This window comes from Geotrypetes seraphini, chromosome 7 (assembly GCF_902459505.1).
Source record: "Geotrypetes seraphini chromosome 7, aGeoSer1.1, whole genome shotgun sequence".
NCBI lineage: Eukaryota > Metazoa > Chordata > Amphibia > Gymnophiona > Dermophiidae > Geotrypetes > Geotrypetes seraphini.
The window spans coordinates 47,491,537-47,511,982 of NC_047090.1; the positions used below are offsets into that span (position 1 = coordinate 47,491,537).

The 20,446-nt window shown below is 43.7% G+C and overlaps 1 protein-coding gene across 22 annotated transcripts in view; it reads left to right on the forward strand.

Annotated features, from left to right (window-relative positions):
* Positions 1 to 20,446, forward strand: part of CACNA1C (calcium voltage-gated channel subunit alpha1 C) — a 1,333,094-nt gene that overhangs the window by 1,045,188 nt on the left and 267,460 nt on the right. For all 22 annotated transcript variants that reach the window (XM_033951116.1, XM_033951118.1, XM_033951120.1 and 19 more), the window contains 2 exons: positions 6,879 to 6,999; positions 11,834 to 11,948. In XM_033951116.1, coding sequence (XP_033807007.1) covers positions 6,879 to 6,999; positions 11,834 to 11,948 — 236 coding nt within the window. The remainder of the gene's footprint in view (positions 1 to 6,878; positions 7,000 to 11,833; positions 11,949 to 20,446) is intronic.

A 20,446-nucleotide genomic window follows, 5' to 3' on the forward strand; every position in this document is an offset into this window, starting at 1 on the left:
CACCCCTGGTAGGCCCAGGCAGTCAGGCCCGGCCCACCCACCCCAGTACCTTTTAAATAGTTGGGAGCAGGAGGGGTGCCCGGTCCCTCCTGCTCCCACTCCGATCTTCGGGAGCAGGAGTAAAGTCTTTCTGCGCCTGCTCCCCAGGCCGCGGCCGCCTTAGGTCCCGCTCCGGCACATCATCTGATGCATGGGGAGAGGCCTAAGGCCCTGATTGGCTGAGGTGCCTCAGGCTCTTCCCTTTGAAGGGGCTTGGGGCACCTCAGCCAATCAGGGACTTCCTTAGGGAGGAGTCTTGTGAAGTCCCTGATTGGCCAAAACAATGGCCAATCAGGACAGAATGGCCCACATAAGGACAGAAATGGCCCACATAAGGACAATGGCCCACATAAGGACAGAAATGTTTCTTTAAGTACTTTAGGCCATTGTTATAGAACAAACTTTCATTCCCTTCCCACACACAGTACCTACTGATTCATGCTGTATTCAGACATATAGTCTAAGGCTTCTGGGCTGCACTCCATTTCATTTCCCTCAGAGACATATCCCTCTACTTCCATAAGAGAGTCCTCACTCTCTGAAACTGGGTACAAGCTATCCTCTCAAAAAGCATTTGGCCAGCCCTGCTCATGGAGCTTTTCCCTTCCAATTAGCCTCTGTTTGGAAAGCAAACTTTTGTCAGCATGATAGTGCTGTGGGACTGGAGGTTTTTTAGCAGAAGGCAGTAAGACAGAGCTCCTAGCCTTCAGTTCCTTGTTCTGTGAGGAACATCCTTCCCTCCAGGTTCCTGATTGCCTGTGTGTGTTCTCAGCTGGCCTTGATTTATTCTGCTGGGGAACTTTCACTGGAGCTCTAACCACGTTCTACCTGTCAGCTCCACCCCTTTCCTTAACCCTTGCTGTGCCAGATTGCCTGACCAGAGGTTTTACAGGAGAATTAACAGATGGTTTATAAAAGGGATTATAGTGGCTTGGAACAGGTTCTTCTGTGCCATTCCTTCTCTGTTCTGCTCTGCCTGTCTGATTTTAGCAGTAGGAACAGAGTTATGGGCCGCTTCCTCGGCTTAGGAATAGGCACATATGCTTTAGTGGCAGGGTTTAAAGCAGATTTTGAACCAGTGACAGGGGCTTCCCTGTCACAATATGCATAACCTTGCCCAAACTGATTGGAGGCTTTCCTGGAAATGAGACTGAGAATGGAGTTGAATTTTTATGCATACTATATGAAACACGATAGCATGCTTATAAAATAAATCACAAATCCTACTGGGTGATAAAGAACAGGTGGAAACGTAAGCACATAAATTCCCTTGGATAATTTTGAAAACAGAAGTGGGCACATACCGTTGAGATGTACTGAATTATAAAATGACTATATACCACTATACATATTTTTCTCGCAGTAAGAGTGAGAGAAGGGATCACACTTATCTGCATTCTTTTACGAGTATTTCTGAAAGTATTTATGCCATTTTACTTAGGATAATATCCCCGTGAATAGCAGGTGCAAATTTTTTGTGCACACATTCTCTTATTCAATTTTCTAATGTATTCCTTTGAAAATTACAGGAAAGTCTGCAGATAAAGTATCCACAGACTTTTGCTTCCATGCACAGTTTGAAGATTTTCCCCCATCTAATTTTTTTGTATGAACTTTCAGTCATAATCTGCCACCTCACCCAAATATATCTGTTTCCACTGCATTGCGACTAATCTTGCCTTCTCTTTCTGAAAGCTTCATGTAGCTTTGCCTTCAGCAGACAGCCCTGTAATGAGAAACTGAGCCATCTTCCTATATTTATGGCTCAGTTTCCTTTTGTTCCTTTGGGCTTCCATCTCAATTGGAACCAGGTCTGAGAATCTGGCACAACTGGCACAACCAGATTCCCCTGTTTCACATATGCTCCCAGATTACTTTAGTCCTCACCAGAGGCACTGAAATCGTAGGCCTTAGCATACACTAAAAGACAAGATGCACTAAATTGAAATAGTGCATATTACATTGATTTAGCATGCCCTAAAAAGGTTTGATTTGTACTAAAATAAAGTGAAATGAAAATAAAAAACTGAATAGAAAAAGAGGAAAATTTGAATATTTTAGGACTGCAAATTTCTAGTAAGATTTGCCATAACTCAAGACTGGAAGTTTTGAGCCAGGAATCAAACATTGGTCCTTCAGCATTGCCACTGAGCCACTTTATCTCTTTTTTTTTTTTTAACCAACTATAGGCTTTTAAATGTTTCTACTGTACTTTTGAATATAGGAAAGCTGATAATATGTGTGAGAACATGTCTAACATGCCTGGTCTTATTTCTCAGCAGTAAGAAATCACAGTTGCTTTTGTATGAAAGGAAAAAAAAAATCATATCGCATGGAAAATGCTAGAGGCTGTACTTGATGTCTTTATTATGACAGCCAGACCTTGGGGAAGAATTATTTTAGAAAAATGCTGACTCATAATATAGCATGCCTTCTAAATCTAGAGCACTTCTTAAAAATGAATCAATTCCTGAAGAATCAGTTTAAACTGCTCAGAAATGTATGCAGAAAAAGAGGTACTTGAAAATGTTAGCTGCTAAAGCAAAAGGGTAAAAACCTTGTTTTCCATTTGCAGAAAAATGCACAGAAAATGTCAGGGACTGCAAGTGTTAAAAATGGTGGCATTTGCCTAGTTCACTACAAGTCCCTTTTACAAAAGCTTAGCATGTGCCATTGTATAGCTTGGGCATTTTATAATATGGGTGTCTTAGGATTTAGCACGCAGTAATGCCTTTTGAGCGCCCTAAGCTTTACTAAAAGGGCCTTTACAAGTCTTTCTTTTTTTGGAATCCAGCAAAACTCTGTAGGAAGTTTTCTTTTGACAAACATCCTATATAATAAAACCCTAGCTGCGATGCGCACTCATGCCTACGTGCTTCCGTGATCTCTGATCTGTGAGATGTAGGTCCGTGGCCGCAGGAGTGCGCATGCGCGAGTCTCCAGCCTTACAACATCTACTTACACTCGCCAGCAGGACTGGTCACCAGCGCTGGACTCCCTGCTCTCCAAAAGATCGCAGTGTCGGCTCCTCTCATGAGCCAAACCAGCGTCGGAGAAGGCTTCCGACGCTGGTGGGGATTGAGAGGAGCCGCTGCGACAACTTTAAAACTTAAAAAAAAAAATTTGCCCGGAGCATGCCAGACTGCAGGGCGAGCAGGGAAGCACCGACAAAAAAGACTACAGCCGCGAGCCGCTCAACGGGACCAGGCAGGCAGCCAGCCACGTGACAAAGGGCAACACAATTTTAAAAAAGGTAACGTGTAGGGAGAATCTGGGTCTGCCTGCGAGGAACGCAATAAGGGAAGGGGGGCCCTTGGAGCAGGCTAGACCGCGAGAAGGGAAGGGGAGGGGCCAAAAGGAGCAGACCACATTGTGGTAAGAGTAGGGTAGGGGGGTGGGGGAAAATGCTGCTACCTGCTACACAGGGACCTGGAGGGGAAGGGAAATACTGCTGCTGCACAGGGAAGTGGGGGGGGAGGGAAATGCTGTTGCTGCTGCACGGGGAAATACAGGGAAAAAATGACAGACAGACAGTAGGAGGGAGGGAGACAGAAAGAAAGAAAGAAAGACACAGGGGCAGGGAGAGGGACAGAAAGACAGAGAAAAGGGGGCCAGGAAGAGAGAGAGAGAGACAGTGGGAGGGAGAGAGAAAGAAAGAAAGAAAGACAGACCGACATATATTCTAGCACCCGTTAATGTAATGGGCTTCAAGACTAGTTTTTGTAGATTTTGTTGAATATTATCAATAATGCATGGGAACAAAATTTTTTTTTTTTTTAAATGAGTGATATTAGGGGCTCCTTTTATCAAGCCGCGCTAGCGGGGTTAACGCGTGCGCTAACCCCCGCGCTGGCCAAAAACTACCGCCTGCTCAAGAGGAGGCGGTAGCAGCTAGTGCGGCCGGCAGTTTAACGTGTGCTAAAACCGCTAGCATGGCTTGATAAAAGGAGCCCTAGAAGTTCATAGGTACCTGGTCTCATGCAAAATCTGCTAAAATTCTGAAAGCAATATGTAGAAATAAGGGTCAGCAAACAAGTTGAAATAAGTCCAAATATCTTTAACTAACTTGAACCTTTTTTCTAAAGAGCCCTACTATAGAAAGCACGTAGACAGATGTTCAGGTCAGGATATATAGAATCCCCACAACATTTTATATGACATTCACATAAAACTTTGATCCTCTTGTAAAACATATCGATGGTTCCTCACATCCAGTGGAAGCAGGGATTTCAAAAACCCGAACATAGTGAAAACAAATATATGACCCATGCCCACAACTGTGTGGGAGCAGCATTTGAAATTGCTGCCCTAATCCTGCGGTACCAGTTTGCCCCGTCCCAATCACACCTGCTAGCCTCTGATGCCCTCTCTCCCAGAAGGCATCTGATCCCATTCCCAACTCATCTGATTCCTCTCAGTCACGTCCAGCACATCCAATCCTTTTCCATGCTCCCAGTACATCAGATTCTCCCCCTCCCCAGATGCCTGAGCTTGGAAAGAAGCCCCCCTTCCCCCACTCTGGATAGATCCCCAGGTTTCTAGTGGTGAACGGAGTAATTCCCACATGCTCATGCTTTTATGGCCCTTGATTAAAAAATGGCTGCCTTGAACCCTAATATTACAGTTAGGGGTCACGGTGGTCAATTTTGAACTCAGGGTTACAAGAGCAAGAACGTGGGCACCTCTCCTTCTGCTGCTAGATACAGTGGACCTAAATAAGTCATAGGATGGGGCTTTAGGGGATGAGGGGGAAGCCCAAGGAGTTTATCATTGCTGAAGGGAGTTTTTTTCCAGTGGAGGAGTATCTGGGTGGGGGGATCAGATATATTGGGGATATGGAGTATCATAACTGTTAGAAGCATCTGAACAACCTCATATATTGGGGGCTTTAAATCACTTGAAGGGGGGAGCAGTGGAAGCCAGCAGGGGTTGAAGGAGGGATGGACACCTGGCCAGGAGTTCAGGGAACCTTAGCATTGGCATCTGCCCCTAACAACAGGCATTTATGTATGCCTGGAGGTAAATGTACTACCAATGCCTAGATTTTTTTTGTCTACATGGATTCCCCTTATAAGAGGGAGAATCCATGTCAACATATTAGGCCCACCACTGCCAGGCCTTTTGACAAAGTATTATTGTGCACATCACCACATGTGCCGAGTCCCTTTCTAAAATTACTTTTACACATGTAGGCCAATCTGCACATAATAAAGGTGAGATTTACATATGGGGATGCTTCTGAACTAATGACCTTAAAGTGGACAAACAGGGTAACCATAATGCTATCAGCCTAATATGGCAGTGGTTGACAGATAAGTGTACCACTTTGCCCACTCACTCTGCATAGTTTCTCCTGCCTACTGAGAACTTGCCCTTGAAACCCCTTGAAGGGTCCTGAGTGGAAGATATAATGGATTTGTTCATGTTAGAGAAGCATATTCCATAACCATTTAATTTTCCACTATTTTGCACTTTACACCTTTGTGCCAGTAATGTGAACAGCAAAGGCTTTTTTTTATTGTTGTTGTTCTGTACAGAGAGCAGTGGGCTCAAAAGCGTGATTAGTGCAGTACATTGTATTGCTAGGAGATGGGCATGATATGGAATCAAAGGAAAAGGGGAAATGATTAAAGATATATATTTTTTTTCCTAATTTTGCTTATACTATAGGTATTAGAAATGAGGGACCTCAGCTGTTGAGGATTCTCCTCAAAGACATTCAAAGTCCTTTAACCAAGCTTCAATAAGCACTAACTCATGCTTAACTGCAGCTTAAAAGGGCTTACCACGGAATAAGCTCTGGGTTAGCGTGTGCACATCATGTGGTGAATATTGTGATAAGTTCAGGGTTAGCGTGCGCACATCATGTGGCAAATATTATTTTAATTTTTACCACAGAAGGAGTGGGTCTGAGGGGGGCAGAGAGTCAACGATTCTGTAGTAATCAGTTAGCACATCTGCACTTCTATGCGCTAAATGATTAGCCCGTGAACCCTAAGTAATTAGCCCGTGAAAATAGGTGGTGGTAATGTCTCATGTGCTAATTTTTTTAATGGCCAGGTGCTAATGGCAAATTAGCATGTGGCCATTAATATAAAAATTCAAAAATTAGCCATTTTGCTGCTGTACTAAAATTAGCATTTTTAGCATGGTAAAAACCTGCGTAAAGGCATGCCAAAGTCACATTTTAGCACTGTTTTTTAAAAGGGCCCCTTAGGGAACAATTATATAACTAAGGGCCTCTATTTAGGTGCCCCCAAAGATGCCTGCTGAGAGCAGGAGAACACTCAGATTCCATTCTGGAATACCAGTGGAATCCAGTATTGGCACCCCTTATATTTAAGGCTGACTCCTAGTGTTAGTACCACAAGACTACAATTAGAGGTCATGACTGCCATTTTAACTCTACAGCTGGTGGGGGCAGGAGCAAATGGGGTTTACTCCTGAACGTACGACCCACCGGACTAGGGTTACCATATTTTGGGCCGCAAAACCCTGGACACATGGCACCGCCCTGTTCTACCTCCGGCCCTACCCCAGCCCTGCCCAATTTCTGCCTCCAGAAGGTCATCCAGAGCCCAAATATTCAGTGCTATTACCTATATAGATGCCAGCACCAAATATCAAGAGCTAATTCAGCCCATGGTAAACACTGTTTAAACCACCACCAGCTGAATATTGACTGGTACATTTAAATCATATAGTTGCAATTAAAAAAAATTTTGTAGCACAGATCTACAGAGTAAATTTATTGAGGATAGGTATATTCAAAAGACCTAAAGACATTTCCTTGGCTAGTAAATGAATGCTATGTTTGTAAATGTTGGAATTGCCTTCAGATCCTGACTGGTGAGGACTGGAACTCTGTGATGTATGATGGGATCATGGCATACGGTGGCCCCTCTTTTCCTGGAATGCTGGTGTGCATTTACTTTATCATCCTCTTCATCTGTGGAAACTGTATCCTTTTGCATGTCTCTTCTCCCCGAAAGGTAGGGTTTCAAGCCATCAATTTTGATGTTGCATCTACCATTGCCAACTTTCTAAGATCAAAAATAAAGCTCACTGTTCATTTAGTTTTTCCTGTGGTGGAACGAGGGAGGCAAGCACCTTGATCTGGGGCCTCTCTGTCACTGCTACACAGTTCACTGCTATTGGTGGCTCTTCATTTCATGGGCAGTTGCTGTTGCTGGCAGAGGGGAAATGTCATATATTGCAGAAGCACTATTGACAGCTATTACAAATGCTGGCTATTTTTACACAGAAAAGAATGCCCCTTCTTCATTTGTAATTCTAGATCTTTCACCCACTTTTTACTCTTGCCATAGATGTTTACATTGTTAACAGCCACCAGAGACATAGAGGGCCTTGTGCCACTGGCACAGTCACAGAGGAGGGCCTTGGGGGCTTGGACCCTCCCACTCGGGGTCAGGTCTCCTCCCCCAGACTCCACGGCCCAAACCTCCCCCAATTTGAGGAAGTCAATGGCATGCTTCCCAGCTGCCAATACATGAACTGAGGATGCATGAGGATTGCCGGCCTCTGCGGCCTGAAAGCACACTGCTGACTTCTTTGCACCACAGGAGGTTCAGGTGTCAGAGTTCTTGAGCTGTCAGGGCTTGGACATCCCCGCCAGTAAAAGCAACATTTTAATGGGTGGCAGAGGAAAGAGAACAGTAGGCATAATTAGGGGTAGAGAATAGGGTATGACTTAGGCATCTGTGGTAGATGCCAGTAAATTAGGCCAGGAAAACCAGGATGTCTAGAGACAACTAGGTCAAGTTAGGTGCCGCTAGTTGTGATTCTGTAAAGGGCTCTGAATATTGTCTCTGACTGGCCCAAAAATGCGGGCCTGTCAGGAGTGGGCCAAGGGGCGGTATTGAGGAGGCTTCAGAGAGCCTGCCTAGACAGTGGGGGTGGGGTAGATCTTTCGGAGGGCTTGTCATAGCCTGGGAGGTAAGGGCAGGGGAATATGTTCCAGGGTGAGGGTCAGAAGGGGAGGAGAGCAAGGGGGGCATGGACAGGAGGATTTTTTTTGTTAAAGTTATACGGGCCCTTCCCAATATTCAGCTGGGGCTGCCTAACCCTGGCCAAATATCAGCTGTGCCCACATAACCTACAGAGGGCCCAGCCGCCCAGTTTGAGGTCCTGATATTAAGTGCCAATGCCCAGATATGGCCCAGCATTGAATATCAGGGCATAATTTAGCCGATGATGTTCAGGGTTTAAAAAAATGTTAAATGCTGCCAGCTAAATATCAGGGATTAAGTTCCTAACACAGCTAGGGCTCCATAGTTTCTAAGATTTTTGGATGGGTGTCTCATAATGACTAGTGTGCTGCAACACGCCAGTGAGGAGGAGACGGCAAGAGGCCACGTCCTCTAGGCAGTCAGACAGCACCCGCACCTCTTCCTCTTTGTGCCCTCCTGCTTCAGTACCTCCAATTGGCGGCTCGACACCCCATCTGAAGAGCCTTCATGCATACTGTGACCAGGCCAGTCCCCCAAGGGTATGGGAAAGCCTGGCTCGGACCGTAAGCAAGATTTTGTAGCGCCTTTTATGTGGTCAAGTGAAGGAAAAACCCGGATACCGGATTTCTGGAAAACAGCATCAGGTTTATTAGTGTCCCAAATAAAAAAGGAAGAAAAACAATCCAACTTGGGGTTTTGGACTTTCTCTCAGCCCCGGCTCATTCTCCCATATAGCTCAGACCAGGGCATTACATTAGGCTTAGTTCAGAACTTGTTAAGTCACCATTACCAAATTAATCCAAATTAAAAATCCCCCCCCCCCCCCAAAAAAAAAAACCTCACCCTGGGTCAGGGCCTTCACTGTCCCCACTTCACCTTCTGGGTTTAGCAGTTTCTCCTGCTTCAGTTCCTTCCATACAGCACAGCACAGCCAGTGCCAGCTTTCTCACCTTTCTCCTGTTTCCCGGTGATCTGAACACTGTGCTATTTACTGTAGCACTCTCATTCAATTAGGTAGGGCTGCCCCAGCCCTGCTTCAGCTCAAGTTTAAACAGAGCAGAAACTTTCTGCACAGGACAATACAGGTCCATGTCCTCATCAAACACACTACCCCCAGGGTCACTATACATTTCCCATTCACACTCCTGGGAACCCGGGCTTTCCACCCCCACATTCACTCCAGGCTTTTCCTCCCATCCCCCTCTCTGCAGGCACACTAGCTCTCTGGGAACGTTTACCTTAGCATAATCTCCCAGCCCTGCTTCCTGTGGGTTACTCAGCCATTCCTCATTCCTCCCGGGGTTCACACTGCCCCTCCCTGTGAATGGATCTCTGACAAAACATCCCTGCTGGGGATTAGGCAGCCTGTGGAAGCTAGGAACACCGTGGGTTGTTTGGCTTCCCCAATCAGAGCCAGCTGTGTCCCCCTCCTTCTCCAGCTGATTTCCTCCCTGAGGCTTTTCAATCTGCTCCCTACGGAGGCTGACTCCATCCCCTTCTAGATTGGGTTTATGCTTCTGGGCTTGAGGAAAGGATTTATAGGGGAGATAATTAGTTTTCAGTGCTCTCCCCACCTGGCTTTTGGGCTGTGCTACAATCTGTTTATGCACTTTCCCTCCTGGCTGAGTCTGCTGTCCTTGCTCCAGGCCAGGTTTTACAGAGTCCCGTGCTGCATGCTGGGGAGGTTTAACAGTCCTTTTCACTGGGACAGGGGCTTCCCTGTCACAATACGCAGGCGTTGATGTGATGACATCACACATGCATGTGACATCATCACATCAACGTCCGTGCATTTCCAGGTGCTCTCCAGCCGTGGCCCAGAATTTACTGTGCCGCCGAGTACAAAAGTTTGCGGAACACTGCTCTAAATCAGTCATTCCCAACCCTGTCCTGGAGGACCACCAGGCCAATCGGGTTTTCAGGCTAGCCCTAATGAATATGCACGAGAGAGACTTGCATATAATGGAAGTGACAGGCATGCAAATCTGCTCCATGCATATGCAATAGACTTTTCCTGAAAATCCGATTGGCCTGGTGGTCCTCCAGGACAGGGTTGAGATTGAGAACCACTGCTCTAAATCATAGAGTTGTTATTCAGAAACGATTTGTGCAGTTTCCTTAGACGTTCACCACATGGATCACTGTTAGGAATTTGTATCATTTGACTCGTTAAAAATTTAACTTGCCCAACTCATTGTCTGGTGAAAATTTATCTGTTTAATTTGGGGAAAGATCAGAGGAATTCCTGATGTGGAGTTTAAAGATAGCCAGATGGCATTGCTATTCAGTGCTATCATGAGACTGTATAAATAGCTGTTATAAACTTATTCCGATGAGGACTGCATATTCTGCAATATGACTTAACCAGATACACTGGCTTGAAAAACCACTTAAAGAGTGTGGTGCAGTGGTTAAAACTATAGCCTCAGCACCCTGAGGTTCAAATCCACACTGCTCCTTGTGATCCTGGGTAAGTCACTTAATCCTCCCATTGAACCAGGTACATTAGATAAATTGTGAGCCTGCTGGGACAGACAGGGAAACATGTTTGTAGACTTGAATAAATTCATTTAAACTGTTCTGAGTTGCCCTGGGAGAATGGTATAGAAAATTGAACAACTAAAGATAACCAGCTAAATTATGTGCTTAACTTTTAAGTGTATTTCTGTCTTCTAAAAATTATCCCCCTATATTATCACTTTTTATCAAATATAGAGTTCTTTTGATACGCATAATACTGCTCAGTTTTCTCTTCTCTTTTCTACCTTTCCGGAGGCAAGTCAAATGCGCGCAAGACAAAAGCGCGTGGACAATTGCGCGCAGACAACTGAGCGCAAGACAATTCAGCGCAAGACAATTGAGCACAACCACAATTCAGCGCAACGACAATTCAGCACAATGCCAATTGAGCGCAAGACAATTGAGCACAACCACAATTCAGCGCAACAACAATTGAGCGCAATGCCAATTGAGCGCAAGACAATTGAGCGCACCACAAAATGGCGCGCCACAAAAGGTTAACAACACAATCATGCTCACGTTCACGTAAACGATTCACGCCCACATTCACGTAAACATGACAGTGTTTTGCAAGTGTATTTTTATCACTGGTTACCTAGCCTCTTTGTGCTTTGAATATAAGTCATGTGAATGCATTTTTGTTACTATGGTTATGCGTGCTCCTTTTATATGTGCTGAGAACAGCCCACCTTTCAGATGTCTTGCGCTCACTTATCTTGCGCTCACTTATCTTGGCGCTCAGATGTCTTGCGCTCACTTGTCTTAGCGCTCACTTGTCTTGGCGCTCACTTGTCTTGGCGCTCAGATGTCTTGCGCTCACTTGTCTTTGCGCTCACTTGTCTTTGCGCTCAGATGTCTTGCGCTCACTTGTCTTTGCGCTCAGACGTCTTGCGCTCACTTGTCTTCGCCCATTTGTCCGCGCGCATATGTCTTGCACGCATCTGACTATGAACCACCTTTCCACTTGACCCTGCTGCTCTGCTTCTTCTGCTTTCTCTTTTTTATACCCTTTAATATAGGCTTAGCTGTTGCATATGCTGTACAGATGGTAAAATGACGGTGATACTGGTTCATTCATTGCTTGGCTTTACTGGACTGAATTCTTCCTACAGTGAGATGTCCAGCAGTGTTATTCAATAAAATGTCCACTGCTCCAATATTGATTGAAATTTTAAATGTGTTGCTATCGGGTGGCTGGTGATTCAGTAAATCTACTCTGCTTCTTTTAGCTTTGGCTGCTATTTTTGCTCTTTGGGAATTTGCAGAATTCAATAACTGTTTTCCTTAAGAGACTCTGCAAACAGATATCCTGCTGAATGTCTTCTTGGCCATTGCTGTGGACAACCTTGCTGATGCTGAGAGCTTGACCTCTGCCCAGAAGGAAGAAGAAGAAGAAAAAGAACGGAAAAAGCTAGCCAGGTGCTTCTAAGGGTTTCTATAATTTTCTTTTGTTAACAGAGACAATTAAGAGTTGAACTATTCTGCCATCCCTTAAGAAGCCAAGATCCCAAGACTTCACTCATCATGCTGACAGGGAGCATTGCGCAGCAAAGTTCATCCCACAAAGCAGGAAGCTGCTTATATATGCAGCCACTGGGCTGTGCCTGGGTAGGTGAGAAGGCTAAGGAACGCTGCAAAATATTATTAGAGAACATAGTACCTATGAAGAAGAATGTAAAGCTCAGCTAGTTCACATTTCCTATGATGGGGACAAGATGTTTAGAAGTTCAATTTATTTGATATATTGCAAATATAAAACCAAAGGTAAATCTAAACCAGAGGTCTCAAAATCCCTCCTTCAGGGCCGCAATCCAGTCAGGTTTTCAGGATTTCCCCAATGAATATGCATTGAAAGCAGTGCATGCACATAGATCTCATGCATATTCATTGGGGAAATCCTGAAAACCCGACTGGATTGCGGCCCTCAAGGACCGGAGTTGCCCATCCCTGACATAGATATTCTAATCCAGAGGTCTCAAAATCCCTCCTTGAGGGCCGCAATCCAGTCAGGTTTTCAGGATTTCCCCAATGAATATGCATTGAAAGCAGTGCATGCACATAGATCTCATGCATATTCATTGGAGAAATCCTGAAAACCCGACTGGATGGCGGCCCTCAAGGAGGGACTTTGAGATCCCTGATCTAAACGGTTTACAATAAAAATATAATAAAGTGAATAAAGATAAAATGGGATAGGGAACAAAAATAGACTAAGCACAAATTTCACAAAGAGCCAAAACAATGAGAACATGAAGAAAGAGAGGAATTGGTAGGTTACAATAAAAAACAAACAAACAGATGATTGGGGAAAGGGAAGGGATGAACAATATGTTGGGGAAGGAAAACATATTTTTGATCCTGCCCACGCAAATCGAGAACTGTGACAGTAAAGAAAGGCTGAATGCAGAGTTCACGAAAAAATGAAAGTGAAGAGCAGAAAGCCATTGCATCATGAAAGTCCCAAATGATTTTTCAGAAGAGCCAGGTGATAGTACAATAAAGGAAAAGGACTGGGGTAGAATGGAGGCAGTATATTCACTAATGTTTAGGACAACATGTATACTGTAGAAGATACCTTCACAAGGGCAAATTGTAAGTTAAAGATGGCCAGAGGAGATTTGGGACTCCTATTTGTTGAGGACGGGTAGTGATAGATCTAGGTTGTGCCTTCCCTTATCTTCCCAGGAATATCAAATAGAGAGCAGGAGGTTTTCCCTAGCATAGGAGCAGAACAGTAGGTCTTTGGCCTCTAAAGATCATATTGGGAGGGGAAGCAGAATTTGAACCTTTACTCTTCAACCCCATACAATCTACTTTATTAACTCTTTATACAAAAACATCGAGTAAAAGACCTACACCATCTAAAGCATGTTCAAAACACAGCTATTAAGATCATTAACAAAGCTTAGAAAGTATGACCACGTAACTCCTCTTCTGAAAACCTCTCACTGGCTCCCTCTTTTACACTGTATAACTTAAAAATTACTGCTTCTAGATTTCAAACTTTGTTTACCACATGGGAACCTACTTTCTCTCATAAGAACATAAGAATAGCCTTACTGGGTCAGACCAATGGTCCATCTAGCTCAGTAGCCCATTCTCACAGTGGCCAACCCAGGTCACTACTACCTGGCAAACCCCCAAAGAATAGCAACATTCCGTACTACTGATCCACGGCAGGCAGTGGCTTCCCCCATGTCTGTCCCAATAACAGACTATGGACTTTTCCTCCAAGAAATTGTCCAAACTCTTCTTAAAACCAGCTATGCTATCCACTCTTACCACAACCTCTGGCAAAGCGTTCCAGAGCTTAACTATTCTCTGAGTGAAAAAAAAAAAAATTTCCTCCTATTGGTTTTAAAAGTATTTCCCTGTAACTTCATTGAGTGTCCCCTAGTCTTTGTAATTTTTGATGGAGTGAAAAATTGATCAACTTGTACCCATCCTGTTCCACACAGGATTTTGTAGACTTCAATCATATCTCCCCTCAGCCATCTCTTTTCCAAGCTGAAGAGCCCTAACCTTTTTTAGTCTCTCCTCAATCAAGAGGAGTTCCGTCCCCTTTAACGTCTTGGTCGCTCTTCTTTGAACCTTTTCTAATGCTGGTATATCTTTCTTGAGATAAGGAAACTAGAATTGATTCAATACTCCAGGTGAGGTCGCACCGTGGAACGATCCAGAGGCATTATAACATTCTTAGTCTTGTTAACCATCCCTTTTTAATAATTCCTAGCATCTTGTTTGCTGTTATGATCGCCGCCACACATTGGGTAGAAGGTTTCATCGTATTGTCTACAATGACACCCAGATCTTTTTCTTGGGCCAAAACAAGGTGGATCCTAGCATCCCCAGGTGAATCCTAGTATCCGGTAACTGTGATTTGGGTTATTCTTCCCAATGTGCATCACTTTGCATTTGTCCACATTAAATGTCATCTGCCACTTGGACACCCAGTCTTCCAATTTCATCTGCATGCGTTTTAACAACTTTAAACAGTTCAGTGTCATCTACAAATTGAATCACCTCACTCGTCGTTCCAATTTCCAAGAACATTTAGGTTCTCGATACAACATTGTTTATTAGTCCCTACTTTCAGAGAACTAGTTTACGATAATATTTGACAATCCGTTTTTTTTCAATACTATTACTACTACTACTACTACTGCTACTACTATCCATTCAATCATGTACGACCCTTGGATACTCTGTAGACCTGTACTCCCCGTGCTTCTATGTCTTCTTTCAATTGCTTGATGTTTATTCTCTTGTCATTCTTGATGGTATCCAGCCAATAGGTCTTTGGTCTCCCCTGCTTCCATTTTCAAAGTCCCTCCTTGAGGGCCGCAATCCAGACAGGTCTGTGCCTGCTACAGCACCAATTGTTTTTTTTATTCAGACTCCTGATGCAGCCCTTAAGAGGGCAAAACATAGCCATGTTGAGCTCATCACTTCAGTCTGCTCTGCATCTTTTGCTGTTCTGTTCTTTTTTCATTGAAATACTGAACAGAAGTTTTCATTGAGTAGTTCTATATTTTGCTTTAATGTCCAACCTGTGGCCCCGTGAGTATTTTGTGCGGCCCCAGTCGAGGGCGATGCAGTGTTTTCCTCTGCTGCCCCCGGGTGTTTACCGTCTTGCCGCTCCCTCCTCTGTCTTGCTGCAGCGTTTGCGCGGCCCCAGAAAAAATTTTTTCGGACAATGCAGCCCAAAAGGTTGGACACCCCTGCTTTAATGTTTGTGATGTTACAGCTGTGTTAAATCTGTGCTATGTTTTAATTATGTATGTTTTACTGTAATCCACTTTGAATAAAAGCGGAATATAAAAAAGTATAAACTTTAGATTGTAAGCTCTTTCGAGCAGGGACTGTTTTCTTACTCTTTGTGACGCTGTGCAGCGCTGCGTGCGTCTGGTAGCACTATAGAAATAATTAATAGTAGTAGGAAATACCTCAAGAAAAAGTGTAATGTGAAATTGAAAATAATAATAATAGTTTATATACTGAAGTTCTATGCGGTTTACAAAAGATTACAAGAGGTACAAAATGAGTGCCAAAATAGTCCCCCCTCCCCCCGCCCACACACACTTTACAAAACTCATACAAAAAAATCTACAGTATTGACAATCTTCTTTAAATCTAGGAAAGCTTTCATTTGTTCTGGTTACCCCCCCCCCCCCAACACGTATTTTATGCCCAGATATCTTATCATACATTTGCAAAGGCCTCAAAGCTAAAAAAAAGCTTTCCTTCACGCCTGTCTGCCTAGTTATGCGAGGATAAATCCAAACTTTTCTGCCACAAAATAAAGCTTGAGGTTTCCGAAAGTTAATTCTTCAAAGACCAGTGATACTATCAAAGTTGCTCTTTCTGAGTCCTCATTCAAAGATGTTTCAAATATTTCAAAGATATTAGTTCTTCAAGTCCTTCATTTTGAACCACGGATTAAGGCACATTCTCTGACTGGACGCCTGACAATGGCCTTTGAGGTATATAATAAATCTTATTTAAAGGAGGAACGTCATCAGTAGGAAACTTCAGTATTTTTATCAAGTATCATTTAAAAAGATCCACAGGAGCAATTCCAGGAGACTGCAAAAAAATTAAATAGGTGAAAATTTAATCTTTTGTTATGATTTTCAATAGACTCAATCTTTCTATGAATGATCGATTTATCCTTAATCATAACTGCAGATGAACCTTGCAATGTTTTAACCTCTCTTTAAGAGAGAAGATTTGGGTAGAAAACTTACAGCCTCTTCTCTCAAACTGCGCTGAATAGCCCACACTGCTCCCGATGCTCATAGAGTTCCTATGAGCGTCAGGAGCAGCACGGGCCATTCAGCCGGCTCTCTGCGCTAAAAACTGCTAGCGCAGTTTGATAGAAGAGGCCTTTTGGTTCCATCTAATTTTTTTTTGCCAAATTATCAAATTTACTTGCAGGGGTTGAAACCTCTTGTGCTGAGATTGTTACCATAGAGGCCAGTTTCTGGAGAGCTTCCCAAATGTTCTTCAGGGAAACTGCCCAGGCAGTCTTAATGCCAGCTTGTTCTGCTGACTGCTCCCCACTGTTGGCACTCACTTTGGCAGTTCATGCAGCAGCTTTACCTACAATTGAGGCCTCCCCTCGAGGAGATCCCACAGCTGCTGCTGAGGCTGACGGGTGAGGTGGCAGATTGCTTACTGGAAGGGAGAGTGAGAAACTGAAAGTGCTCCTTCACTTTGAGTTATCTATCACGGTGAATTGAGGGGCTGTGGCTGCAAACCGCTCGATTGACTGCTGAAGCGAGGATGATGCTCTGGTGGCATATCAGACAAGAAGAAAAGATTCCCAGTTGTGCCAAGCTTCATGCTGACATCTTGACCACTCTCATGCCCCCTTTATTTACTTTCCTAACCAAAAATTTGTTGGTCTTATAGTATCTCCTTTCAGTTATGCCTGCTGCTATTGTACTTCTACATTTTCCTATCAAATTAACGGCCCCTTTAAATATTGCCCCATCTTACCAATGTTAATTGTCTTCACATCTAAGACCTCTGCTTTAAATGAACAATCATGGCCTCTATTCTGGTGTTGAACTACCCCATCTAGTGGTCACTGGATTCCAGGTGATCACTCACTATGACATTAGAAGCATTCTTCTCATTCCATTACCAAGCGCTGTGAAAGAAAATTCAGGATCTCCTTACTTTTAGACGACGCGACATAGCTGGGATGACTCAAGCAATATCCAACAGATTGAGATTACCTAAAAATAGCCCCCTTTCATAACAATTTTGTGAATGCCTTCTATTAAATCTCTGCTTGTTTCTATTGTCTGCAAAGGAGGTCTGTATAATCAAGCCAACATAAACAGATATGCCTTTCCTTCTTTCCAGATTAATGAACAGTGCCTCCCCCATTTCCTTCTAAGACCTGCAATTCTATTGCTTTGATATTATGTCATTTTTGGTTTGGGGACATCCTAATGTCCAAGGGCATGCTCAAAAATTATTTATTTTCCCTGTTCCTCTCTCCACTGTCTAGTAATGCATGCCTTCTTGCTTCAAGGGCAGATTATTCAAAAGGGGAAAGGTATTTAATCTTACAGCTTTTTGCCATAAAAACTGTATTTTATGGGGTGCTCCAAGTAAATTGAAGACTTGTGCAAACACTAATTTGCTTTGAGGTAGTCTTTCTTTTCAAGACTGTACAGTATTGATTTTATTGTTCCTTTATCTGGATCTGTGATCCCTTTTAACTTTTCCCAGTTCTGTAGCATTTACAGTTTCCGTTCCCAGGTCTGAACTTTTACATGCAAAATTACACAAGGGGATCTTCTTCCACACACAGACTATAGTACAGTCTTAATTATCTAACGTAAATGGGGCTGACCCATTGTTGGCTAACTGAAAAGTCAGATAATATGGAAAATAGTGGTAACCCCTCAAACATTGCATAAAGAAAGGTATAGAGTTCCCAATTTTCCAGAAGTGTTTGTTATCAATGCTATAGCACATTCTGTAGCATGATGGAGCATGTGCTTGTTCTAAAACAAAGATTTTTAATAGAAATAAATGACTGTACTGTAAAATAAAACCAATCCTGTACTGCAGCCATCCTAGATGGGATTAAGAACATAACATAAGAACATAAGCATTGCCTCTGCCGGGTCAGACCAGGGGTCCATCGTGCCCGGCAGTCCGCTCCCGCGGCGGCCCTCCAGGTCCATGATCTGAAAGTGTTCCCTACCTAACCTAAAATGTCCATACCCTATTCGCTCAATGTCCTGTAAGGTAAACCTCTATCTGTACCCTGTTATCCCCTTCGCTTCCAGGAAGTCATCCAGTCCCTTTTTGAACCCCAGAATTGTACTCTGTCTTATCACCTCTCCGGGAAGCACATTCCAGGTGTCTACCACCCGCTGAGTGAAGAAGAACTTCCTTGCATTTGTTATGAATCTGTCTCCTCTCAGTTTTTCTGAATGACCTTTTGTTTTAGTTGTCCCTGCTAGTCTAAAGAATCTGCCCCTCTCCACCTTCTCTATGCCTTTCATGATTTTATAAGTCTGTATCATGTCCCCTCTCAGTCTCCGCTTTTCCAGGGTAAAGAGCCCCAGCCTGTCTAACCGTTCGGCATATGAAAGGTTCTCCATACCCTTTATCATCCTCGTTGCTCTCCTCTGGACCCTCTCGAGTATTGCCATGTCCTTCTTGAGGTATGGCGACCAGTATTGGACGCAGTATTCCAGATGTGGGCGCACCATTGCTCGATACAGTGGCAGGATAACTTCCTTCGTTCTGGTAGTGATACCTTTTTTGATAATGCCCAACATTCTGCTCGCTTTTTTTTGCGGCCGCTGCACATTGCGCCGCCGGCTTCATTGTGTTATCCACCAATACCCCCAGATCTTTTTCTTGGCTGCCTTCCCCGAGTACCCTCCCTCCCATCGTATAGCTGTACATGGAGTTCCCCTTCCCTATGTGCAAGACCTTACATTTCTCCACATTGAAGCTCATCTGTCATTTTTTTGCCCACTCACTCAGTTTGTTCAGGTCGCTCTTCAGTTCTTTGCATTCCTCAACAGTTCTGACCCTGCTGGAGAGTTTTGTGTCATCCGCGAACTTGATAACTTCGCACTTCGTCCCCGTTTCTAGATCATTAATAAATATATTGAACAGCAGTGGTCCCAGCACTGACCCTTGCGGAACACCACTTGTGACCCCTATCCAGTCAGAGTAGTGCCCCTTTACTCCTACCCTCTGCTTCCTGCTTGTTGTAGCAAAATAGTTTACACATTATTCCTCCACTAAAGTGGGTCACAGAGGGATTCTTACGATTATTTTTGCCTACATTGCCACCCTTTCTCTCTTTTTGCTGCTCTGTCCTTCATGAGTAGCTTATAGCCCAGTATAACTATCTCCTATTCATGGTTTTTCATGTTCCAAGTCTACATGATTGCCACTAAGTCCAAATTAGCATCCTGCACTGTCTCCTTCTTAGTAGTCTATACCCTTAAGACAGATCCTCAATGGCATAATCAACCTACCAAATGAATCTTGAATATCAATAGGTCATCTACCCCTGATATAGTCAGTTGAGCATATAATTTCCTGTATAATATAGAGGCTATAATCAATTATTAGAATACTGCTTTGTCCCAGTTGATCGATCATATATCTCCATTAAAATTTGTTAAGTAGAATGTAATTATTTCCCCATGGTTCTCCTCTTAGCACAATACGAAAACATCAAGAATGGTTATGGTTGTCTTCCCAGCTTGATAATGATCAACTAAAGTGGAGTGAATGCAGTAATTTTTTTTTTTTAAAGAGATTCATAAGTCTAAAAAGAGATATTATTCAGAAATATCATACAGGGTGGTGATGTGTCAAAAACTTTATTAAAATTATGGCTTCCTTATTCCAGAAACCACTGGAAAAGACAGTTATAATATTATAGGGAAACATTTCAGGAAGACCTTATGAAACTGGAGGACTGAGCATCCCCTTTTACAAAGCCACATCCATAGGGATTTAAGGGCTTCGGGGCTTTTGCTGCTTGGCAACTGCTAGCATGGCTTTGTAAAAGAGAGGGTTAATGTGGATAAATGCAAAGTGATACATATTGTGAAAAAATAATCCAAACTATAGTTGCTTGAAGATAGGTTCCACCATAGGAGTCAGCACACAAGAAAAAGAAGTGATGTGGCAGAGGAAAGGCTTTGCTGGAAGCAGCCTATTTACTGGCGCTTCCTCTGCTCACTGGCTGCTGCTACTGCTTCGGGTGAGAGAGGGAGGAAGGGAGGGGGTTGTCAGACCAGCTCTGCTGCTTCAGGTAATGGAAGGAGGGAAGGGAGGTTGTCAGACTAGCTCTGCTGCTTTGGAAAACAGAGGGAGGAAGAGAGGGGGAGTGTCAGACTGGCTCTGCTGCTTCGGGGAAT